The sequence below is a fragment of the Echiichthys vipera genome (assembly GCF_963691815.1).
Source record: "Echiichthys vipera genome assembly, chromosome: 9".
Lineage (NCBI taxonomy): Eukaryota > Metazoa > Chordata > Actinopteri > Perciformes > Trachinidae > Echiichthys > Echiichthys vipera.
The window spans coordinates 22,094,484-22,112,846 of record NC_139834.1 but is presented as its reverse complement, the minus strand read 5'-3'; the positions used below and the strand labels follow the sequence as shown (position 1 = coordinate 22,112,846).

At 40.7% G+C, this 18,363-nt stretch overlaps 1 protein-coding gene across 10 annotated transcripts in view; it reads right to left on the bottom strand.

The window, feature by feature from the left end:
* Positions 1 to 1,979: 1,979 nt before the first annotated feature.
* The window catches only part of ubr4 (ubiquitin protein ligase E3 component n-recognin 4), a 51,956-nt gene continuing 35,572 nt past the window's right edge, over positions 1,980 to 18,363 (bottom strand). For all 10 annotated transcript variants that reach the window (XM_083920767.1, XM_083920771.1, XM_083920770.1 and 7 more), the window contains 39 exons: positions 18,047 to 18,289; positions 17,730 to 17,898; positions 17,336 to 17,480; positions 16,953 to 17,038; positions 16,764 to 16,851; positions 16,225 to 16,418; positions 15,827 to 16,066; positions 15,589 to 15,727; positions 15,366 to 15,491; positions 14,849 to 14,977; positions 14,407 to 14,756; positions 14,034 to 14,124; positions 13,768 to 13,852; positions 13,259 to 13,386; positions 12,886 to 13,015; positions 12,631 to 12,791; positions 12,281 to 12,390; positions 11,799 to 11,940; positions 11,482 to 11,563; positions 11,105 to 11,278; positions 10,690 to 10,811; positions 10,388 to 10,585; positions 10,133 to 10,213; positions 9,903 to 9,990; positions 9,579 to 9,706; positions 8,999 to 9,106; positions 7,943 to 8,059; positions 7,617 to 7,807; positions 7,304 to 7,477; positions 7,100 to 7,199; positions 6,506 to 6,724; positions 6,223 to 6,336; positions 5,864 to 6,006; positions 5,614 to 5,739; positions 5,323 to 5,517; positions 4,942 to 5,166; positions 4,621 to 4,711; positions 3,453 to 3,615; positions 1,980 to 3,323 (listed from right to left, as the gene is read on the bottom strand). In XM_083920767.1, coding sequence (XP_083776893.1) covers positions 3,259 to 3,323; positions 3,453 to 3,615; positions 4,621 to 4,711; positions 4,942 to 5,166; positions 5,323 to 5,517; positions 5,614 to 5,739; positions 5,864 to 6,006; positions 6,223 to 6,336; positions 6,506 to 6,724; positions 7,100 to 7,199; positions 7,304 to 7,477; positions 7,617 to 7,807; positions 7,943 to 8,059; positions 8,999 to 9,106; positions 9,579 to 9,706; positions 9,903 to 9,990; positions 10,133 to 10,213; positions 10,388 to 10,585; positions 10,690 to 10,811; positions 11,105 to 11,278; positions 11,482 to 11,563; positions 11,799 to 11,940; positions 12,281 to 12,390; positions 12,631 to 12,791; positions 12,886 to 13,015; positions 13,259 to 13,386; positions 13,768 to 13,852; positions 14,034 to 14,124; positions 14,407 to 14,756; positions 14,849 to 14,977; positions 15,366 to 15,491; positions 15,589 to 15,727; positions 15,827 to 16,066; positions 16,225 to 16,418; positions 16,764 to 16,851; positions 16,953 to 17,038; positions 17,336 to 17,480; positions 17,730 to 17,898; positions 18,047 to 18,289 — 5,660 coding nt within the window. In that variant the 3' untranslated portion in view covers positions 1,980 to 3,258. The remainder of the gene's footprint in view (positions 3,324 to 3,452; positions 3,616 to 4,620; positions 4,712 to 4,941; positions 5,167 to 5,322; positions 5,518 to 5,613; positions 5,740 to 5,863; positions 6,007 to 6,222; positions 6,337 to 6,505; positions 6,725 to 7,099; positions 7,200 to 7,303; positions 7,478 to 7,616; positions 7,808 to 7,942; positions 8,060 to 8,998; positions 9,107 to 9,578; positions 9,707 to 9,902; positions 9,991 to 10,132; positions 10,214 to 10,387; positions 10,586 to 10,689; positions 10,812 to 11,104; positions 11,279 to 11,481; positions 11,564 to 11,798; positions 11,941 to 12,280; positions 12,391 to 12,630; positions 12,792 to 12,885; positions 13,016 to 13,258; positions 13,387 to 13,767; positions 13,853 to 14,033; positions 14,125 to 14,406; positions 14,757 to 14,848; positions 14,978 to 15,365; positions 15,492 to 15,588; positions 15,728 to 15,826; positions 16,067 to 16,224; positions 16,419 to 16,763; positions 16,852 to 16,952; positions 17,039 to 17,335; positions 17,481 to 17,729; positions 17,899 to 18,046; positions 18,290 to 18,363) is intronic.

Below are 18,363 nucleotides of genomic sequence, written 5' to 3'. Positions count from 1 at the left end.
GTATTCTTTGAAACCGGTCACCTGAGGGCTGCGTTGTCAAAGTTATGTTAAACTAAAGCCATATTCCTTTGTACAAAGGGGACATGTGTATGCCAGTGCATACTTTGTATTGTAAATGTTTTTACATTATGTTGAGTGGTTATTTTTGTGTTGCCATGCATAAAATATGTCATAAGTGAAAAATGCAATATGTGCTTTCATGTGCAAGCTGAAAATAAAGTGATGTTTTCCTAAAATTTACAGTTGGAGTTGAAAATGATTTCCTAAGAATGATACATTATTTCGACTTGCCATTTTCAGACATAAAGTTAACAATCAATGTGTTCAGTTTGGTTGTTCGTATAATAGTTTCTACTTGGCTTACAGTGAGTAGGAAATGGAGGATTACATTTTCCAGATCTCACAATTTCAGTCAAAAGCAACTGGAGTTGGTTATTTGTCTAGTAAGACGTTTCACCTCTCATCCAAGAGGCTTCATCAGTTCACGTACCCACTGACCAGGTTGGGACTGGCTCTTGTATGAGAGGTGAAACGTCTTCCTAGACAAAAAACCAAGTCCAGTTGCTTTTGACTGAAATCGCTTTGGGGATATCGATGACCTGGACAAATGAGAACATTCACAGGCCTACGTTATCAGTGTCTTTGTGAGTATCGCCCTCTAGTGGCCTTTGTATAACTATACTTCAGTTATGATCCACACAGCAACAGATTTCTCTCTGGTCTCAACACCTCAGAGGTGCAGGTGAACATTTCTGTTATAACTGTTGATCAGGTTTAACGCCAATTTCATTAGCAGGTGCGAAAATGCAGAGCCTGATGTTGTAGCACTGGGTTGAGACACTTGATTTAGCTTTTTGGAGCCACATGATCAGGTTGTTGACAACCCAGTTGTGTATGTAATGTATATTAAGCTGGAGGCGATAACCTTTAAATGTCTGGTGATAAACACAACACAGAAAACCCTTCTTCAATAACGGGGGCTCCTCCTCTCACCCTTCTCCTGCGTACTCGGAGCGGTGGAAACAGGACTTAACTAGTTTGACCTCAAACACCAGGCCAACACCATGAAAAGGCTGCATGTTTGTTAGAATATGTTTGGTCAGAAGATTAAAGAAGCAACGCATGAAGGAATTGTACCTTTAACTTCTAAAATCAAGACAGATACGTTTAAAATTATAAACAACTGAAGTGGTAATCTAATGTAAAAATAACATTTGAAAGCTAAATCTAAAAAATAAATATATATATATATATATACATAAAACACTATTCTGTGCCATGGACCTTTTCCACAGCAGACAATGTAATGTTAATCCATGTTAAGTTATTATATCAGGGCCTGTAACTAGGCACAGATGCATAAGTATTCCATCTACCCTCAATTGAGGTTATTTTCTCTGTGGGCATAAGCAATTTCATTTCCATTGTCACGGATGTAATAAACTGGACTTTGACATGTTGAAAAGTCTTTGTGGGTAAAGCACAGGTGTTACTAATACCATTAAGTTTTTCCAATGGGGGAGGTCACAATTTCAACTCAAAACCGAAAATCAATTTCAATCAATTAATTTTACAATTATTGAACGAAAAAACCATTAACAGGCGTCTCACCCAATTCAGATAAATTAATTAAATATGGTAATAATTCCGACTTGATAGCCCATCTTTATAAAGAAAATATGAATGGCAGTGGTCAGGACAAGAAACCTATGATCCTTACAGATCAAGACTTGGGTTTAAAAATGACATAGCCTTCAGTGCTGCAATCAAAATAAAAAAATAAATCAAATTGTGAACGAATAGAGAGACTAAATTGTGGAATAACTGTGACAGCCCTGCGATAGGTCAAGAAGTCTTCAGTGGAAAAGGCCTTTTGGGGGTTGCAAACAAATGTGCTGTCTTAATGTCGCACCGCGGCTGGAACAGAAGAGGTTAGCCCGGATCAGATTTGAAATTATCACGGCTTTATTAATCATAGGCTAAATTCAAAAAGCAGACATTCAGCAACAGTTGAACATTGTAGCAGCGGGAATAGGAGAATGAACAATAAACTGGGTGAACACACCATGCATTCAGCTCTCGAGTACAGGGACGTCGTAACCATCTGTAAGTTGAAAATCAGTCGCTAAAGCTAAAACTCTGCGGCACTTTGCTTTTCCAGAAATCTGTTCTGGTGATTGACACAAGAGTGTTGGCCTGAGAAATAAAGAAACTGCTGGGGAAGAAAAACTGAAGGGCAAAACAATTAGTCAAAGAAAAAAGGTTTAAGGATATAATGTAGGTCGGTTTTATTATTAATTCAGACATGTCTGATATTTCACTGCAACAGATGGAATCTTTCACAGGTCCGAAGTTCACTTTGTCACAAAGTCATAGCTTCATGGAAAAAAAATAAAACAAACTTTTATTCATCGTTCTTTCCCCCAATTTTGCTTCTGAAGTTGATAAAAGAAACCTTACACATACACACAAAAATCGAGTTTTTTCACTCAAATTCCAGTTCGAACCTACATGAAGACCAAACAGCAAGATCCCCGAAGAACAGGAGAGGTTAGACACCATGTGACACTGAAACCTTCTGCCATTTTAAAAAGCCTGACCAAAAACAAACTGAAACCAAACAATAAGGAAAACGAGATAAAATCAATTACCACTCTTAACACGTGGTGGGTCAAATCCCCAAATCATTTTTTTTAGTTACCTTAACATTGCACCCCAATATCCGGGGAGGGGTTTGAAAGCTGAAAAGGTTTCCACCCTAAAACAGAATTCACGAGTTATTCCCATCAACTGAACTATGGTTTGTTTTTTTACAATAAATTCTGTGACAACATACGATGCCCCAAAAGAAGACAGTGTGAGGATTCAGGTTTGTTGGAGGTAATGGCCGTGAACCAGATCTCTTGTCCCAACCTTGGCCAGAAACTCAGTCATCAACTCCAGACTGAAGCTGTCTGAATCAGAGGGCGCAAATTTTGTTTTAGCGTGTTCCCCCTACCCTTTAACAGCGCTGTGTTTTTGTGTTAAAGATTACAGAGATGTTGCCAAAAGTGGATGACTTGACTACACAGTTTCTGCTTAAAGTTATTTTCAAGATGTCATATGTGGGAGGGAAGTGAGTTAGAGGCATGGTTTATACTGTGTGTGTGTACTCAGCATGTGTCAAAACAGAAAATCTTTTTTTTCAGTTGGTGGGTGTCCCCAACTTGATTTGCAGGGTTTATTGTGTGTTGGAAGGGTGTTGGTTGAGGTTGTCCATCAGGGCAAAGAGTTCAACAAATCCTGCAGGAAGAGATCTGGGTCTGGGATTTCAGCAAGGAGACCTGGAAGAGAAATATACATGTAAATCCAGATTTTGAGCACAATCTGTGAAGCTGAAGTGTCAAAGAATCTTCCAAGTTTGATAATAATTATGCTGAGATACTGTGAATGAGGTGTGTTTGTATACTGACCTACAACATCACAGAACTCTGACAAGGACTCCGCGGGCATGAGTTCATCCTGGAAGGCCCTGAGCACGCGCTCCGAGGCCTCGTAGATGGGCATGTCGTTGTGACGGACATATTCTGCCAGGGAGAACGACCAGCCTCCCTCTGTGTTGCTGGTGGGTACTTTCTGTACGACCAAAGAGAAGAAAAAAGGCAGTGAGGTCAGTCACTGAGAATTTAGTCTCCAAAGTGGATATAAATGTTCATACATCATAAATATTCCCAGTAGTACTGATGTCAAAGAAAAGAGCTCTCCAACTTCACCTGACTACATTCAGAGTTTTTTGTTGTAGGCGCCAACATTCATAAAGCCTTTGTTTAGGCGCTAATGATCCATTTTATAAAGCTGGATTAAACACGTCTCTGCAACTTCACCAAGATTAGAAAGCACGACCAACGATAATCAGTGCCCAATCGTTTGAAGCATTGCAAACAAAAAATAATAAGAATAAGGATGCACTATATACGTAAATAACTACTTAAAAATTATTGGTTGATAATTGTAAATCTATAATGTGCATTATTTTGATTAATTATAGCCCTTAAATTAACCTCATTCACTGACTTAAGAAGTGCAATAGGTAGCGGTAAGAAGGTAATGTGTTTTTTCCTGACAGTAGTACATGAGATCCTCTGCCTCCACCTGTTGCTGCTAACGACATCTGCAAGATTCCACCACGACAGAATGGAAACAGCCAATCAGAGACAAGCAGTCTCTTGAGCACAGTTCAGACCAAAGATTTGCAACGAGATGAGCTGAAACTTGCAACAACTTTCAATGCGCAGGTGTTACATGAAAACCTTGACTCTTATATTATGTTGGACTTCTCTTGAAAAGCACCTTGTTGAGCTTGTGACAGCAGGTCCCTTCTACGTTCTAAAACGGTTTTGCTTCAGCGCAAATTTTTAATCTGAACTGGGCTTCCAGTGTCAATGACTGTCTCATGAACTCCGATCAAACTGTGAAACTAGGCAGCATGGATCAAATATGAATCAAGATTCTGTAACTTCATTGCCTATTTCTTGCATAAAAGTGTTTTCAGAAACTTAGCTGTAAAATTATCTGCAATCATGTTGGTTGGTCTGAGAAGCAGGTAACTACATATCCTGCATCCCTAATTTTGAAATTTACCCTAAACATGTCGTAGACAAGATCCACCAGGGCCCAGAAGAGAAGAGGTGAGCGATATACTGCATATTCCTTTGGTGCTTTATCTGTGAGTCTGATGATAAAAGAGAAGAAGAGGGAGAAGTTAGAAGCTTGTTTTGAGATAAACTGCATTTACACTAAGTACAGTACACATCGTCCAGTGTGGGTTTGCTTTAGAGAAACTCTGGTATATCAGAAATGCTCAAACAACTGAAGTCACAGAAATACATGGTAGACAAAAACGCTGCATGTGTTGTAAAACAAAGCAGGACAGAACAATAAAAAATAATTTAAGTGTCATACTTGTTGGTGCAGACTGCCGAGACCTTGCGGGAGTGTGCATTGACCAGGAGTCTTCGTAGGAAGTATAAACGTGAACTCCTCCAGCGTTCAGGCGGCATGATGTGCATGGCCAAGATGGTGAAATAGTGCGGCCCTTCAACCTCGTATGAGCTCTCCACCCATTTCTCACATGGCTGCTCCTGGAAACTCTGCAGGTTCTTCTCCTCCCGGGACGTAGCTCTTGTACTGTAGTAACAACAGTTCCAAGTGACACAAGGAAGGAAATACATGAACTAAACCAGCTGAATGTTGGTCAAATAAGCAACTGGGCATTGACACAGACTGAACGTGTGAGGAGTCATTTCTGAGGTCACATTCATTTTACATCAGAAAGGTACATACGTGTTGAGGACGTAGAGAACAGTGTGGATGATGTAAGGGATGAGGTGGATATTGCTCTCTCGTCCTCCTCCTCCTGTGTCCACGCTGAACGATTGTTCGGTAGCAAAGCGGAGGAATAGCAGTTTGGTGTCATGGATGTTGAGCTGGTACGTTGGCTCCCGCTGGCCCGTGCACTCCTGCAGATATGTGTTGTGCCTGTGCGCCACAGAAATATACAGTAGAGAATTATTTACTGAAATTCACAGAAAGGAACATTTGGCTGTGTGTGTGTGTGTTGATTCATGATTTTACCTTGCTAAGCATGTAGCAAATGCTGATTCCGGCACATGTGGCCCCCACACAGGAAGTAGTCCATTGCATTTGGTGTTGGCGTTCTGAAGAGCAGCACTCTCCCATTCCTCTCTCCCACGAGCCAGCCTGCCCCGGGGAAAATGGAAAAATATAATCATTGGACAAGAATAAAAGAAAAGTGAGATTAGGGCAGAGCATTTTTAAAGGGCACTCTAAACATCAGTAGGTACAGGACAGTGTTTGTTGCTACCTGACGGCTGCAAGGTGGCAGTCATAGTGGACTATGTTAAAGTGCGACACAGTGCTGTAGCCCTGCTGCTTCCGAGGCTTGTTTTCAAAGTCCTCCAAGGCCACACGCTTTGTGAAAGTGTAAATACCCAGGACTTTGGTAGGCTAGGATAAAAGAGACAAAGGTTGAAAAGTTCATTTAAAGCACCTCAAGTTCATTCAGTACACAAAAATATTTCCAAGTCTTACTCAGTATTTAGGGATTGAGAATGCTAGCTGGTTTATCAATATACCTGCATACAACTACAATCAGTGGCAGCTGATATATACATTTATTTAATGCAAACTCAGAGAGAAATTTTCATAATCCTGTATGTGTACCTGAAACTTGTAACCCTCTCTACAGATACAGCATGTCAAGCCCGGCTCCTCTATCAGCTCCTCCATTTGCTTCAACAGTGAGGTCTTGGTCACCACTTGACCCTTCTCATTGGTCTGAAAGGCAAACACATAAACCAAACATTAAAAGAAAATCCATAATGTCACACTGGACTGTATAAATGAAACAAAGTGACAGTGGTAGAGATAAAGCATTTTAACAAAGAGATGAAAGAAGAAAAGTGAAGAGAAGAAAGAAAAGTTTGATAAAAGAGGAAAGTAGTACCGTCATGCCAAGTGTTCCTAGGGCCTTCTGTCTCATGGCCATAGCCATACGCTTCTTCTCTGATCTGGTCTCCCTGCGTGCTGCTTCAATCTTCAGGTTGACATCACTGTGTTCCCTCAGCGCCTCCAGAAGGTTTTCCGCCAGCGTGCCGATACCTTCGTCACTGGATACCTGCTCCAGCTTGTGCAAGTTGGTTATTGAATCTGTGCCTATCAGCACCTGAACAGAAGATAAGAAGACATCCAGTCAGGTAGGTAGGCTGGTTTGCTCGCAAACATATTGTTGATGCAGAGTTTGCAAGCTGTAAAGCGTAATTCCGGTTTAAAAATCATTCGTATATGAACGATTGCCAAGACAATCAGTCATAGCAATGTCCGGCTGTTGGCGACCATACCGGATTTCTCGGTTAATAGTTCATACAAAAAAAATTGTCTCGTTGACTTATTTGATGAACGAATTTGACAAAAAGACCCTGGGATGATTTTATACCAGAATTGCGCTTTAATGGTTTAAAAGGTTTATCTTGTAATTCCACTTCCATACATGGAAGATGTTTACATGGAAACATTTATAATATTAGTAGTATAATAGTACCTGTGTGGGGGGATGCTGGGTAGCCAAACCACGGAGCAATCTGATAATGAAGGGTAGAGCTGGTCTGGAAAGGAACTTCTTCCAGACATCTGCATCCAGACTAATCAGAGTGTAGAACAAGAAAAAAATGGTCATGTATTGGCATATATATATATGTATGATACTGCTTTATCTTTGGGCTCTAGAAGATGTGAGAAGACATACTTTTTGGCATTGGGGATATGTTTCTTCATGTAGTCCAGTGCACTCTGTGTGATTCCTTTCTGGAGAATAAGATCTTTCAACTGATGGCCGTTGCTGTTATTTTTGATCCCAGCAGCGATTTTACAGAAGCAATCCAAAAACACTTTGTCATCTGCACTATGCTCCTCGTCGTACCTTAGAAGACAAAGTCAGGGATCAGTTCTACCTCGTCACAAACTGTGATTTTAGTGTTTCTATCCATGTAAAGACCTGAAAAATATCCACTTATAAATAAATGCACATTTTAAGTTTTCTAAGTAAAAGTAATGCCCACTTGTCAAAGTTGCAACATGGTTTGAAGCGTTCCACCAAGATCCTCATTTTCTCCAGTTCACCGAAGGACAGGTACGGGATGATGCGCAGCAGACCCTGCAGCACACTGGGGTTGGAGCGCACAAACGGGGTGTTGATCTGGTCTAATAACATAACCAGCTGATCTTTGTCTCCTGTCAGCAGGAGGTTACCCTGAAAAAGAGAAAACAGTCCCTCTTTGAATCAAACAGTTACAAGCATACAATATTTACAGGCTTTGTTATTATTATGGTGTCAACCCAAAATTTCTTCTTTACTCAGAAGGGTGAATCGGCTTTAGATGCTCACCTTGTCCTCTGAGATCTCAGCATTGGCTTCGTCCAGAATGATCTCCATGATGCTCAGAACTTGCTCTGCAATGGAGGCTCCACCACTGTCCTTACTTTCCTGTTCTGCCACTAAAGCCTGAGGGGGAAAAGACATAAAAACAACATTAAACTTTTCTTACACTTAAAGGAGCACTGTGTAGGTTTTTCTCCCATCTTTTGGTAAAATTGTATATTGGATTAAAACAAATGGTGCTCTCTCGCGCCTCACTTTTTCAAACATGCGTTGCAACTGCGGTAGGCGCTATCTGCCAAGAAGCTGTTTACCTTAGTTTTCTGAATTTGCCGGTCACGTTGCCTTTTTAATTTTCTTTTTCGGCTATTTTGCGACAATGGTTCCTTCTCCTGTGGCGTGGCATATGTATGATCTTGCAACATGAACAGAAGTGCAGTGCAGGCTTTCAAATTTGCCGGGGCAGTGACAAGCGCATCTCACTGAGCTCCTTCTCTAGTCTTTCAAAATCACCCTAGCTCCGAGCAAAACGTGTTTAGCCTTACCGGTACCATGCAGTACTTTATGTCCCTCTCGGCCATTTATAGATTTTTATAGACCGAAAGGACATGGAAGCCTTCATAGAGCTTAACCGTCCTATGTTAACACAGATAAGAAATGATTCGCTCAGTTGGAGAAGTCAGATTGTTGGCAGAGGTAATTGTATACCAATCAGTAAGGGAGGAAAAGTAAACAAACGAATAAGGTCAAGTCAAACCTGTCTAATCAGGTATAATATCAGATCAAATTTGTATCAATTAAGGCTCAACAAAAACAGTTCATAATTGTATTTGTTATTGTTTGCTCGCGCATGGTAAATATAAATTTGCTCTTTGCAGGTGCAGAAAATCATTATTACCATCAGCTAGTTGTCCGTTGGCTTTCGTCTTTGCATTGTGTTCAAGTGTGACTTTTTGGGTAAGACAAAGGCGACAACAGTCCACTTCCTCGTCAGTAGTTCTTTGATGTGGGGGCTGTGTGTGTGTGTGTGTGTGTCCTGGCTTTTATAGTCACTGTAACACTCACCAAGTTTAGAGTTCCCAGCATGACGTTGAGTGTGTTCATCTCTGGCTTGACCAGCTGCTGTCTGTTGATCTTCACCTTTACACAATAACTGAACAACTTCAGCAAAACCTGTGAGGGAGACAAAATTGTCAGTTCTGCTGTTGGTATTTATGCAAACTGCACAAGGCCTTGCAGCATTTCTGCTGTTGATGAAAATGTAAGATTTCCCAAAGTAAAACAATTGTTTTAAACATAAGACATTTCTGTTTACAAAGTTTTAAGGACTTCAATACATTTTAAATGAGAAAGGTATTAGTTTATTCTGGATAGATAAACAGTGTACTTTTATTGTCAGTAATAGCAGCCATGTTCGTTAGTAGTCAAGGGTAAAAATAATCCATGTTGACGACCGGAGCAGAGGGTTGATTGGGTCAAAGCTTGAAAATCTGACACATTTTCAGCTTTCAATCCCAAAATGTTGGAATCTGTTACAACTCATTGTATTATTCATGTAGTAGGAGTTTAAATTTCGAAAATATATTTCAGTATACCTTAAAAAGTTAATAAAATAAAGATTACAGTCTTATTGTAAAGGGCTTACAGTGAGCAGATGTCTTCCTTGTTTAAAGTCTTTGATTCCAGACAGTCGGTTGAGCATACACTCCAGTCCTCCACACTGTGCCATGACTCCTGCCATCTTGTACACCTCCTCATCATCCTCCTCTTCATCTGTAATAAGGTTAAGTAGAAAAATTCTCAGTTTTGACAAGATATTGCACATTTGTTTTTTACATTATTCTTTCAAATAGGTAGTGAATACAGGCAATTGTGATGGCACGGAACATGACCTTGAAGCGAATAGCTTATGCATTGGTGAACAACATTAATATATGTGATATTTAGGACAAAATACAGTAAAACTAACCTGTGGTTGAGTCCAGTGACTCTATGAACTCCTCAGTGGCATCTCCCAGCAGACCTCTCATTCGATAAATGATTCTCATTGGCTCACCCTTGGAAAAAAAACACAAACAGCAGGGTCCATGACTAACAGTAATGGCCTTATTGCACCGCTATTCAGAGTGCTAAGCATTTAATAACAATCTGCACAATTCAAAATGCTCTTAAAGGGTCAATCCTTATCAGGACTCTCACCTCATTTGTAGGGCACCACACTTTCTTGTAGACCTCTGCCACTGACAGATCCAAGCTAATGATTTTGTTGTTTACCAGAAGCTGATGAAAACAGAGTGGCATCAAATGAATGTCTTACAACAGGTCAGCTTTTAGAATTCACTGAGAAACAGTACAAAGTTTGATAAAAGCTAGTATCATGACAAGAAATGGGGTTTTAAACATGCCACTTGATGTTTAAAATAAAGAAGGGGCAGCGTAAAATACACATTTTACCTCCATGCCACTGTCGTCTTCAAGAAGCGCCACAAGGTCGCAGTCTTGACAGATTTTGTTCTTGATGTCCCTCATTAGAGGGCCAATGCCGGGCTCGTTGCTGCTGTAGGGGTTTCCTGGCATGCGGCCCTGCAGGAAGTCCTCTTGCTGAGGATCCTTTTCCAAGGTCACAAAGAACTCTGTCACCTCATTCTCCTCCTAAACACAAGGGATAGAAAAAAATGCTGCAGATGAAGACAAGCTACAATTAATTTAGCATTCATCCTTCTGTAAGAAATAAACCATTGGTAAAAGTAACTCACAGGATAGATGATGCTGCACAATCTCTCAAAAATGAACACGGGTGTCCTGTAGTCATCCAGCTGGTACCTCTTAGCAGTTTCTATGCAGACTGCCATGAAGGCTTTGGTTTCAGACTCAGTACCTGAACAGCACACCAAGATTTACAATGTTGATGTTTTTAATACATACACAATATACAATTATCTTTATTCAGTTAATTAATTTCACAAGATTGTTTGTGGATTTATTGGGTTATGGAAGCAGCAGTCAAATACTTAACTAATCCAAATCATCAAATCTCTCGACTTGAGTTTATCTCTTATAATAGTGTGAAATCAAAGAATTGCTATAGACGTCAAAATGCAGCAGTGGAACTACAATTTGCAGTATGTTAATCATGAGAATCATATCTGTTTAACTTGAGTCAGTGCACACCTGTTGTCATGTCCTCCAGCATCTCGAGCAGCATGTCTTGAGTCTCATCAATGAGCTTGGTGCGCTGCACCACCAGTTTCCTCAGACACAGGTAGCCGTTGAGCACCGTACCGACCAGCCTACTTTTGAAATGCCGTTTGATGGACTCCACCTCCACAAAAGAGGAGAGCAATCCTGCAGTGGCACCGAACACATATAAATCATTTAAGGAAAGGCATCTGAACAACATTTAAAAATTAAATCAGCCTGAAGTTTAATTGTGTAAAAAAAAATGAATCTGTATCATTTATTCTGTAATGGTGTTGAAAATCTCATTTAAACCTGAAAACACCTTGTCATGTCTTATTACTCAAATAACAGGACTGAAACCAACATACCAGTCAAGCTCTTGAGGGCGTAGCCTTGCTGCAAATCTGTGCTCAGTGTAGCCTCCTCCAGAGCCAGCAGGTTGGCGATTTCCTAAACAAGAGAATTGAAAGATCCAGTTTTATTTGCTATATTGACATTAATTATTATTACACAAGTAAGACATATGGATACCTCTACTACCAAAGGTGATAAAAGTAGTGAAATGTAATGGAAAGTTAAAAACAAACAAGCAAAAAAAACATACACGTACATACATGTATTTTATGAAACACACAGAGTTTATCGTACTATATTATTATATAGTTTTGAACTTTCGGGCCATTACCTTGGTGATCAGGTTACCGATGTAGGGCAGGACTCCACGGGCTGCCAGGTAAACCTTCCAGTGTGTTGGCTTGATCAACTTCTGGTACAGACCAAGGTACTCCACTGCACACTCTCCAGCTACACTCAACTCATCGAGATAACTGGCACACAGACACAGTAAGAGTCATTTTACATCACGTCAGGTCTAAAACTGCGCACTAAGTGCTCAAACCTACTTTAAGTTTCCAGAACACATTTTCTTTTTCTTGACAGTAGTTGATTATTTTAACAGTTTTCGTACTTCAACTGGAGACATTTTGTTTACCTTCAATACAGCTGAAAACCATGTTTTTTGCCTGTCAGCTGCATTACAATTTCTGCAAAAACATATTTACTAAGGTAACATACAATGCATGCACTAACACTAACTCTAAGTAATGAGGAAATGCAGAAGCGTGATGTTTGCTTGACGTTTGCTGTTTTTTTGTTTGTGGCTCATACCTGGTGAGCAGGTCCAGGACTTGCTGCTTGCGGCTGGGGATTGTAGTTAGGGCCTCAACAATAGTGCAAGCTGCCTGTCTGGCTGCCTGAGTGGCCGGTGTAAAAAGGACCTGCAACAGATACAACTTTAGTTTACAATTTTTAACAAGTTGCTTTATCAAGTCTGTAAACTAAAAAGCTAAGACAGTATTATAATTTCTCAATTTTAAAATGATTATTGACTCCTAAGTGGATTGTTAAACTAAATATATGCACTTCTGACATTAATAAGAAACAGCAGGGCACCGATTAAACCTGCAACAAAACATTATCTAAAAAGAGAAAAGTAATAAGTAAGTGAGAAAATGTACCTGTCGCAGCCAGTTGTTGTGGCTCAGTTTGAGCAGGCGAGGGAAGAGGCCTTCACCTTTTCTGGACCTCATGAACTGCTTCCACTTCCAAGCATACTTCTCCAACAGGTACTGCTTTCGCAACTCAGTTTTCCCCTGAGGCTTTGACACACTTTCTTGACCTGTTATTATCAAGAAAAGCTTGTCATCATACGTTTTCATTATTTCACCGAGAACCTTCTTGCTGCTGTATATTTGTTCAGACACAATACATACATCTTGCTGGGAGACACTTCTTCCAGGCCTCATAAGATGCTTTGGGGTCCTTCTTGAGCCAGAGTTGGGCCTGAGCGTGGATTTCATTACTGTAGGGCCTGACTGTGGTTAGGGACTCAACAGCAGCATCCTATAACCAAAAGCAAAGATTTACTTTAGTGAAAGGGAACTTGATACAACCATGTGATAACTGACAGAAACCAGATATGCCATTCTTACATTTCCCAAGCTGTGTATTTTAAATAAAATTTGGAAGTATAATGATTCATTGGCTCTTCATCTAGATTAAAGCTGGCACCACTAAGGCCCTCTAAATGGCAAAGGAAAACCATGACAGAGCAGTAGCTGAATGGCAGAGTTATAACATATTTACCTTGTTCTTCTTGCTCGTTGGAGCAGGGGGCTTGATCAGCTTTTGTAGGATTCTCAGGCACATGAGAGTGATGTTCTCCACCACTACAGGTGTCTTTATATTTACCGACATGAGGAACAGACTGAGGGCTACGAGGACAAAGAATACAACGCTATCAGACAGAGAAGTCGGTACGACTGTTTATACTTTAACACAATAAAGTAACACAGACTAAGGCTAAATCCACATTACTACGTTTCAATTCTAGAACAAAAAAAAAAAGATCTCCATCCACACAAGCGTTTTAGCTGTGTATGAGAAATAAGCATATCACATACAAGAGCCTGAATTTTCACTAAACTGATCAATTTTTAATACTTTTAATACTAAACAGACACCCTGGTAGTAGCGAGGATGTAGCCTAAGACATTAGCTCCTCCCCATGAAACTAATCCCCACAGGCTGATACTTCAAAGATCTTAAAAGATACACCATCTTTTGAATGGATGAGGTAAGGAAATCAGGCTTACCACAACGCAACCGTAACTCCCAGCATCCTCCTTCTTTTGAAATAGAGTCCGTCAGCAGCAGCATTTCATACTGCAGGTTACTAACCTGTTGAAAACAAAACATCATCTTCATATCAACATTTGAGATTATTCAACAAAGTTAAACCACCAACTCCAGGAGCTTTGTTGTTTAAACTAAAATGACATTTTCCAACAACATTTTCAATTTCTAATGCTTCTTTTCCTTCATTTCGTCAACTTCCAGTAGGACATGTTAGAGCAAGTACCAGGTCAGGGTTGGCCCAGTGGCCTTTGAGGGCAGCTGACACCTTGGCGATAATGAGGTCATTCATCTGTTGGGTGGCCTCTGGATGATCTCTGAAGCGGGATAATACAGAAGGAAACAAGACACAGAATGACATTTAATCACCACTTCAATAAACTGTATACATACAGTTAGTGTAAAAAGTAAAAAGTAAATCTAGATGAACATTATATGCTCTCATTCAAACATGTTATCAAGCATTAGTGTTATCAGAGAGTTATGCATACAACCAATCACCTCCGACTGTTTTGTGCCACGCTTTAGCCTCTCAGGTCAAGTTGCAGAAATCTATTAACTTCTTCTACTTAACCACTAAAATGGGGGGAAGAACATACCTGGTGAGGAGACAGACCAACTGGCGCACTTCCTCCCTCATGGCTGCTGTACCTCGCCGCAAGTTGTACTCAAACAGTTCACGGATTAGACCCTGGAGGACCAGGATCTGCCGGAGGGCTGGATTAGTGGCCAGTGCGCGAAGCAGTGTGATGCAGTGACCAGTGACAGCTGAGGCACAGCCATAGCACTTGTTTGATGATGTGTGGCCGCAGCCCAGCACAGAGAGGGCACGGTACTGGCTGGCGGTGAAGGTGGGCTGGTGGCTACTGCTGCTCCGGGAGGACTTGGTGGCAGCCTCTCTCTGCTGCAGATCATACTCTAGGAGCTCTTTACGAGATGCAAGCACTTTCTGTAAACAAAGTGAGAGGCCAGAGTTATTTGTGAGCAGGGAAAAACAGATGCAGTTACTAGGAAAATAATTAACTCTTTGTCCTCTCCGACCTGTATAATCTTGGAGAGTTCATCAAATGAAGTCTTGCAGTCTCCGCTGTACTCTTGAGCCAGCTGCTGAATGTATCTGTTCACATTAGCAGAGGACGTACCGAGCCCTGCACCTGCTCCAGTGTCGTCCTGAGGACAACATAGGAAAAAGAGAAAATGATATCATGAGATAACACAAAAATCTTAAATCAACATTTCAGAGGAAACAAAAAATATCTACAAATATCTATAAAAATTGATAGCACTGTAATGATTCTGGCAGTTCTGCTTGAGGGTTTTATAAAAAGACTGTTGGTCAGCTGCAAGTGTTTCAGAAATTCACATTCGCTGAAAATGATTTTGGAAAGACAAATTTATTTAATATCCCAGGTGTGTGTGGTATGTATCAGTAGAAACTTTTCATCGCATACATTTCATTGAATAGCAAATGTGGTCAAATAAGCCTCCTTAACATGTCTCAAGCCTCAATTTATTATCCAACATCTAGTAGTAGGCTTTTCAAGCCCCTCTGACTGACCTGTGGTTTTTCAGGTGCCGCCTCATTCACTTTAGACAGGAGGCTCTCCAACTGGGGCCGGTGGCCCATCAACTGGTGGTAGACCCGGTCAGCTTTGTCCAGCAGGGTATTGATGTTGGTCACAGCCTGCAGGAAATTAAAGAGTAGGAGATGCAGAGTGAAGTGCATATATGCTAATATTTTGGACTGAGACTTTTTTTTTCATACAAGTGTGTCTGCTTACCTTTTTCCTATCTTCCTCATTCTCGATGGGATCCACAGCACAGCATGGTTTTGCATATAGCATGAAGTCAAATCTGGCATATTTGCAGAAACCACAGGCGTTGCACAGGAAGGGGTCTTTTTCATCGTAGTTAATAGACCTAATAGACAACAACCACAAATTTAAAATACAATCAACTTCAATTTCTTCCACACTTTCCTCAATTTTTTCAGACCTGCAGAGGAAACCTGCTGCTCACCTGCACTTGTGGCACTGATACACGTTCTCACCGCAGTTGCCACACACCCCAGGGTTAGCCGGCACAGAGGCGCTGCAGCGTGGACACTGCAGGGTCTCGGTGGAGGCCTGGTAGTTCTCGTAAAAATCTGAGAACTCGATCATCAGGTTGGATGCAACGATGGGTAAAGGAAGGTCGATCTTCACTTCTGTTTGTCCTGGGGTCAGCTGAACTTTCTTTGCTTTGTGCCAACGAGCAGGCCTAAAAACAGACAGCAAAGTTAAGAGCTTATACTTGAGAGTGAAAAAGTGGCCAATATGTAAGGGTTGTATCTTGTAACTTAATTTTAAAATAACTATTATGAACATGTAATTAGGGAAAAAGAGGATTAGAGAGAAAGAACAGCAGCTGAAACATACTTGTTCTTCAGCTCCACGATAGCCTGTACAGTCCTGTTGTTGTAGTAGAGGTTGATGGTGCGAACCATTTTGGTGCGTTTGAGGTCACCAATCTTTACTGTGACTTTGCTGATCGTGTGGCTGCCAATAAGCTTGACAACCTGCTGTGTGGTGGTGTAGCGGGTGTCAACTTTGATCGATGACAGTTTTATGTTCTGGAGAACAAACACAAGACACACAAGATGGTGTTTTAAACAAAAATTGATCGTTAACGCCAATAAGCTCTTACAAAGGCTCTATGGCAAGTGTTTTTTTTGACTTGTCCTTGTTCTATCTGCATATACATAAGTTTGCATTATAATTAACAGTATCATAGCCATACATGTGAGCATCCTTAGCCTTTTAAACCTTGAAATAGCCATAAATATTATAAACCCAAAACTTAGTTTGTCTAACCTTAGTCAAAAGTGTGTAAAACTTGCACTGTTATATAAGCTTAATATCTTGTGTACTTTCTGGCTAGAAATTGTGTCCATTTAGTGAAGTTGAGTTGCACATACTGAGAAGGGAACTTCAGGATTGTTGCACACTAAGCAGGGGTCACTTTCCAGAAAGAATCCATCAAACTCCACTAAACCCGACAGAGTGCTGCAGGAGAAAACACCAAATCATTACATTTTCATAAATGTGAAATATTTTAAAAATGCATACTTCCCTTGCTACAAGATCGCATGTTTGTGTAGACATACTTGTAGATGTTTGAGTTAGGGTGATTAGTCAGGATATGGTTCTGTGCCCTTAAGATTTCAACCGCTTTCTGGGAATACTCCTTCAACTGGAACAGAGAAGAAAATACATTTTATAGAGACTTTGCAGCATATATAGACACAGTCTAAGTCTTAATCATTTATTAATATGTATTTTGATCAAAATGGCCAAACTACACTAAATTTCTGTCAAATCAATTATTGGGCAAACAAGAAGAGACTAAACAGCCATGCAAGGCTCACAAATAACATAATCGGATAAAAGAACAAACACTGGACAAATATTATTACAAAGTAATTACTATGCTTTTAAATTACTATACTAAAATGAGTACAAGCATAGCCTGTGAGGCCTTCAAACAAACCTTTTTCTCTGTCTGAGGGGTTTTGAGTGAGAAGTATCCAAGCAGGTCAACAAACTGGGCAGCTTTGCGGCCATATGCAGGTAGCTCAGGCCAGATGGCCCAAGTCAGTTCCAGCAGCAGCTCCTGCTGAGATTTACTGGAGTTCCTACAGAGAGATTCACATGTTGAGGATTTACTTTCCCAACTTAATAATATATTCATGCTTACATTCCGACATTCTTTTTTATTGATTGTTTGTTTATGAGCACTACAACGTTATGTTCAATCGCACAATTCAAAACCCTGGTCAAGGTCTAAAGCATTTTAAGAGGCCGTGTAAACTAGGTTCGCTTAAGGTGTGAGTTTGGGACTAAATTTGCTGTCTATGTCTCAATGTGATAGATATGTACAGTACCTGTATATATGAAGTGCCAAGCAGTGGGCTTGCCAGCGCACAGCAGATGAGTTTGACTCCAGCAGGAAGCAGCGCAAGAACTGAATCAGTGTCTCCTTGTCTGCAAACTTGTTAAGCTGACTGACCAGAGCCATACACAGCTGATCCTCCTGGCTGCCAACTCCATCACCTGTGGTAAGTACACAAAGATACAACATAGTCAAGACACCAGCACTTAGCAGGGGGAATCACCCATATTCAACCATCCAATGTGTGTCATCTAAACAAGAAGAATTAGAATGAAGTACTCTATGAGAAAGTCTGTGTCGTTGCCTCACCCTCTTTGTCTTTCTCCTTGTCCTCTTTTTTGCTCTTTTTACTGGAGGACTTGCTCTGAGAGGACTGAGAAGCTCCTGCCTGTCCAGCACTATTTGAGCCTCCTCCTGAGATTGATGAAGAGGAGGAGGAGGAGCTGGCCAGCACCTTACTGCCACACAGGGCACAGGAGAGCAGTTGCAAAAGTACTGGGGAAACACCCTCGTCCACTAGAAAGCTGACCTGGAGCAGGAAGTACAACACAGCTGGACAGAGAAGAGAAACAGATAAAAGAAGGGGAAAGAGACACAAACTATGTTAAACCTCCTGGCCTTAAATG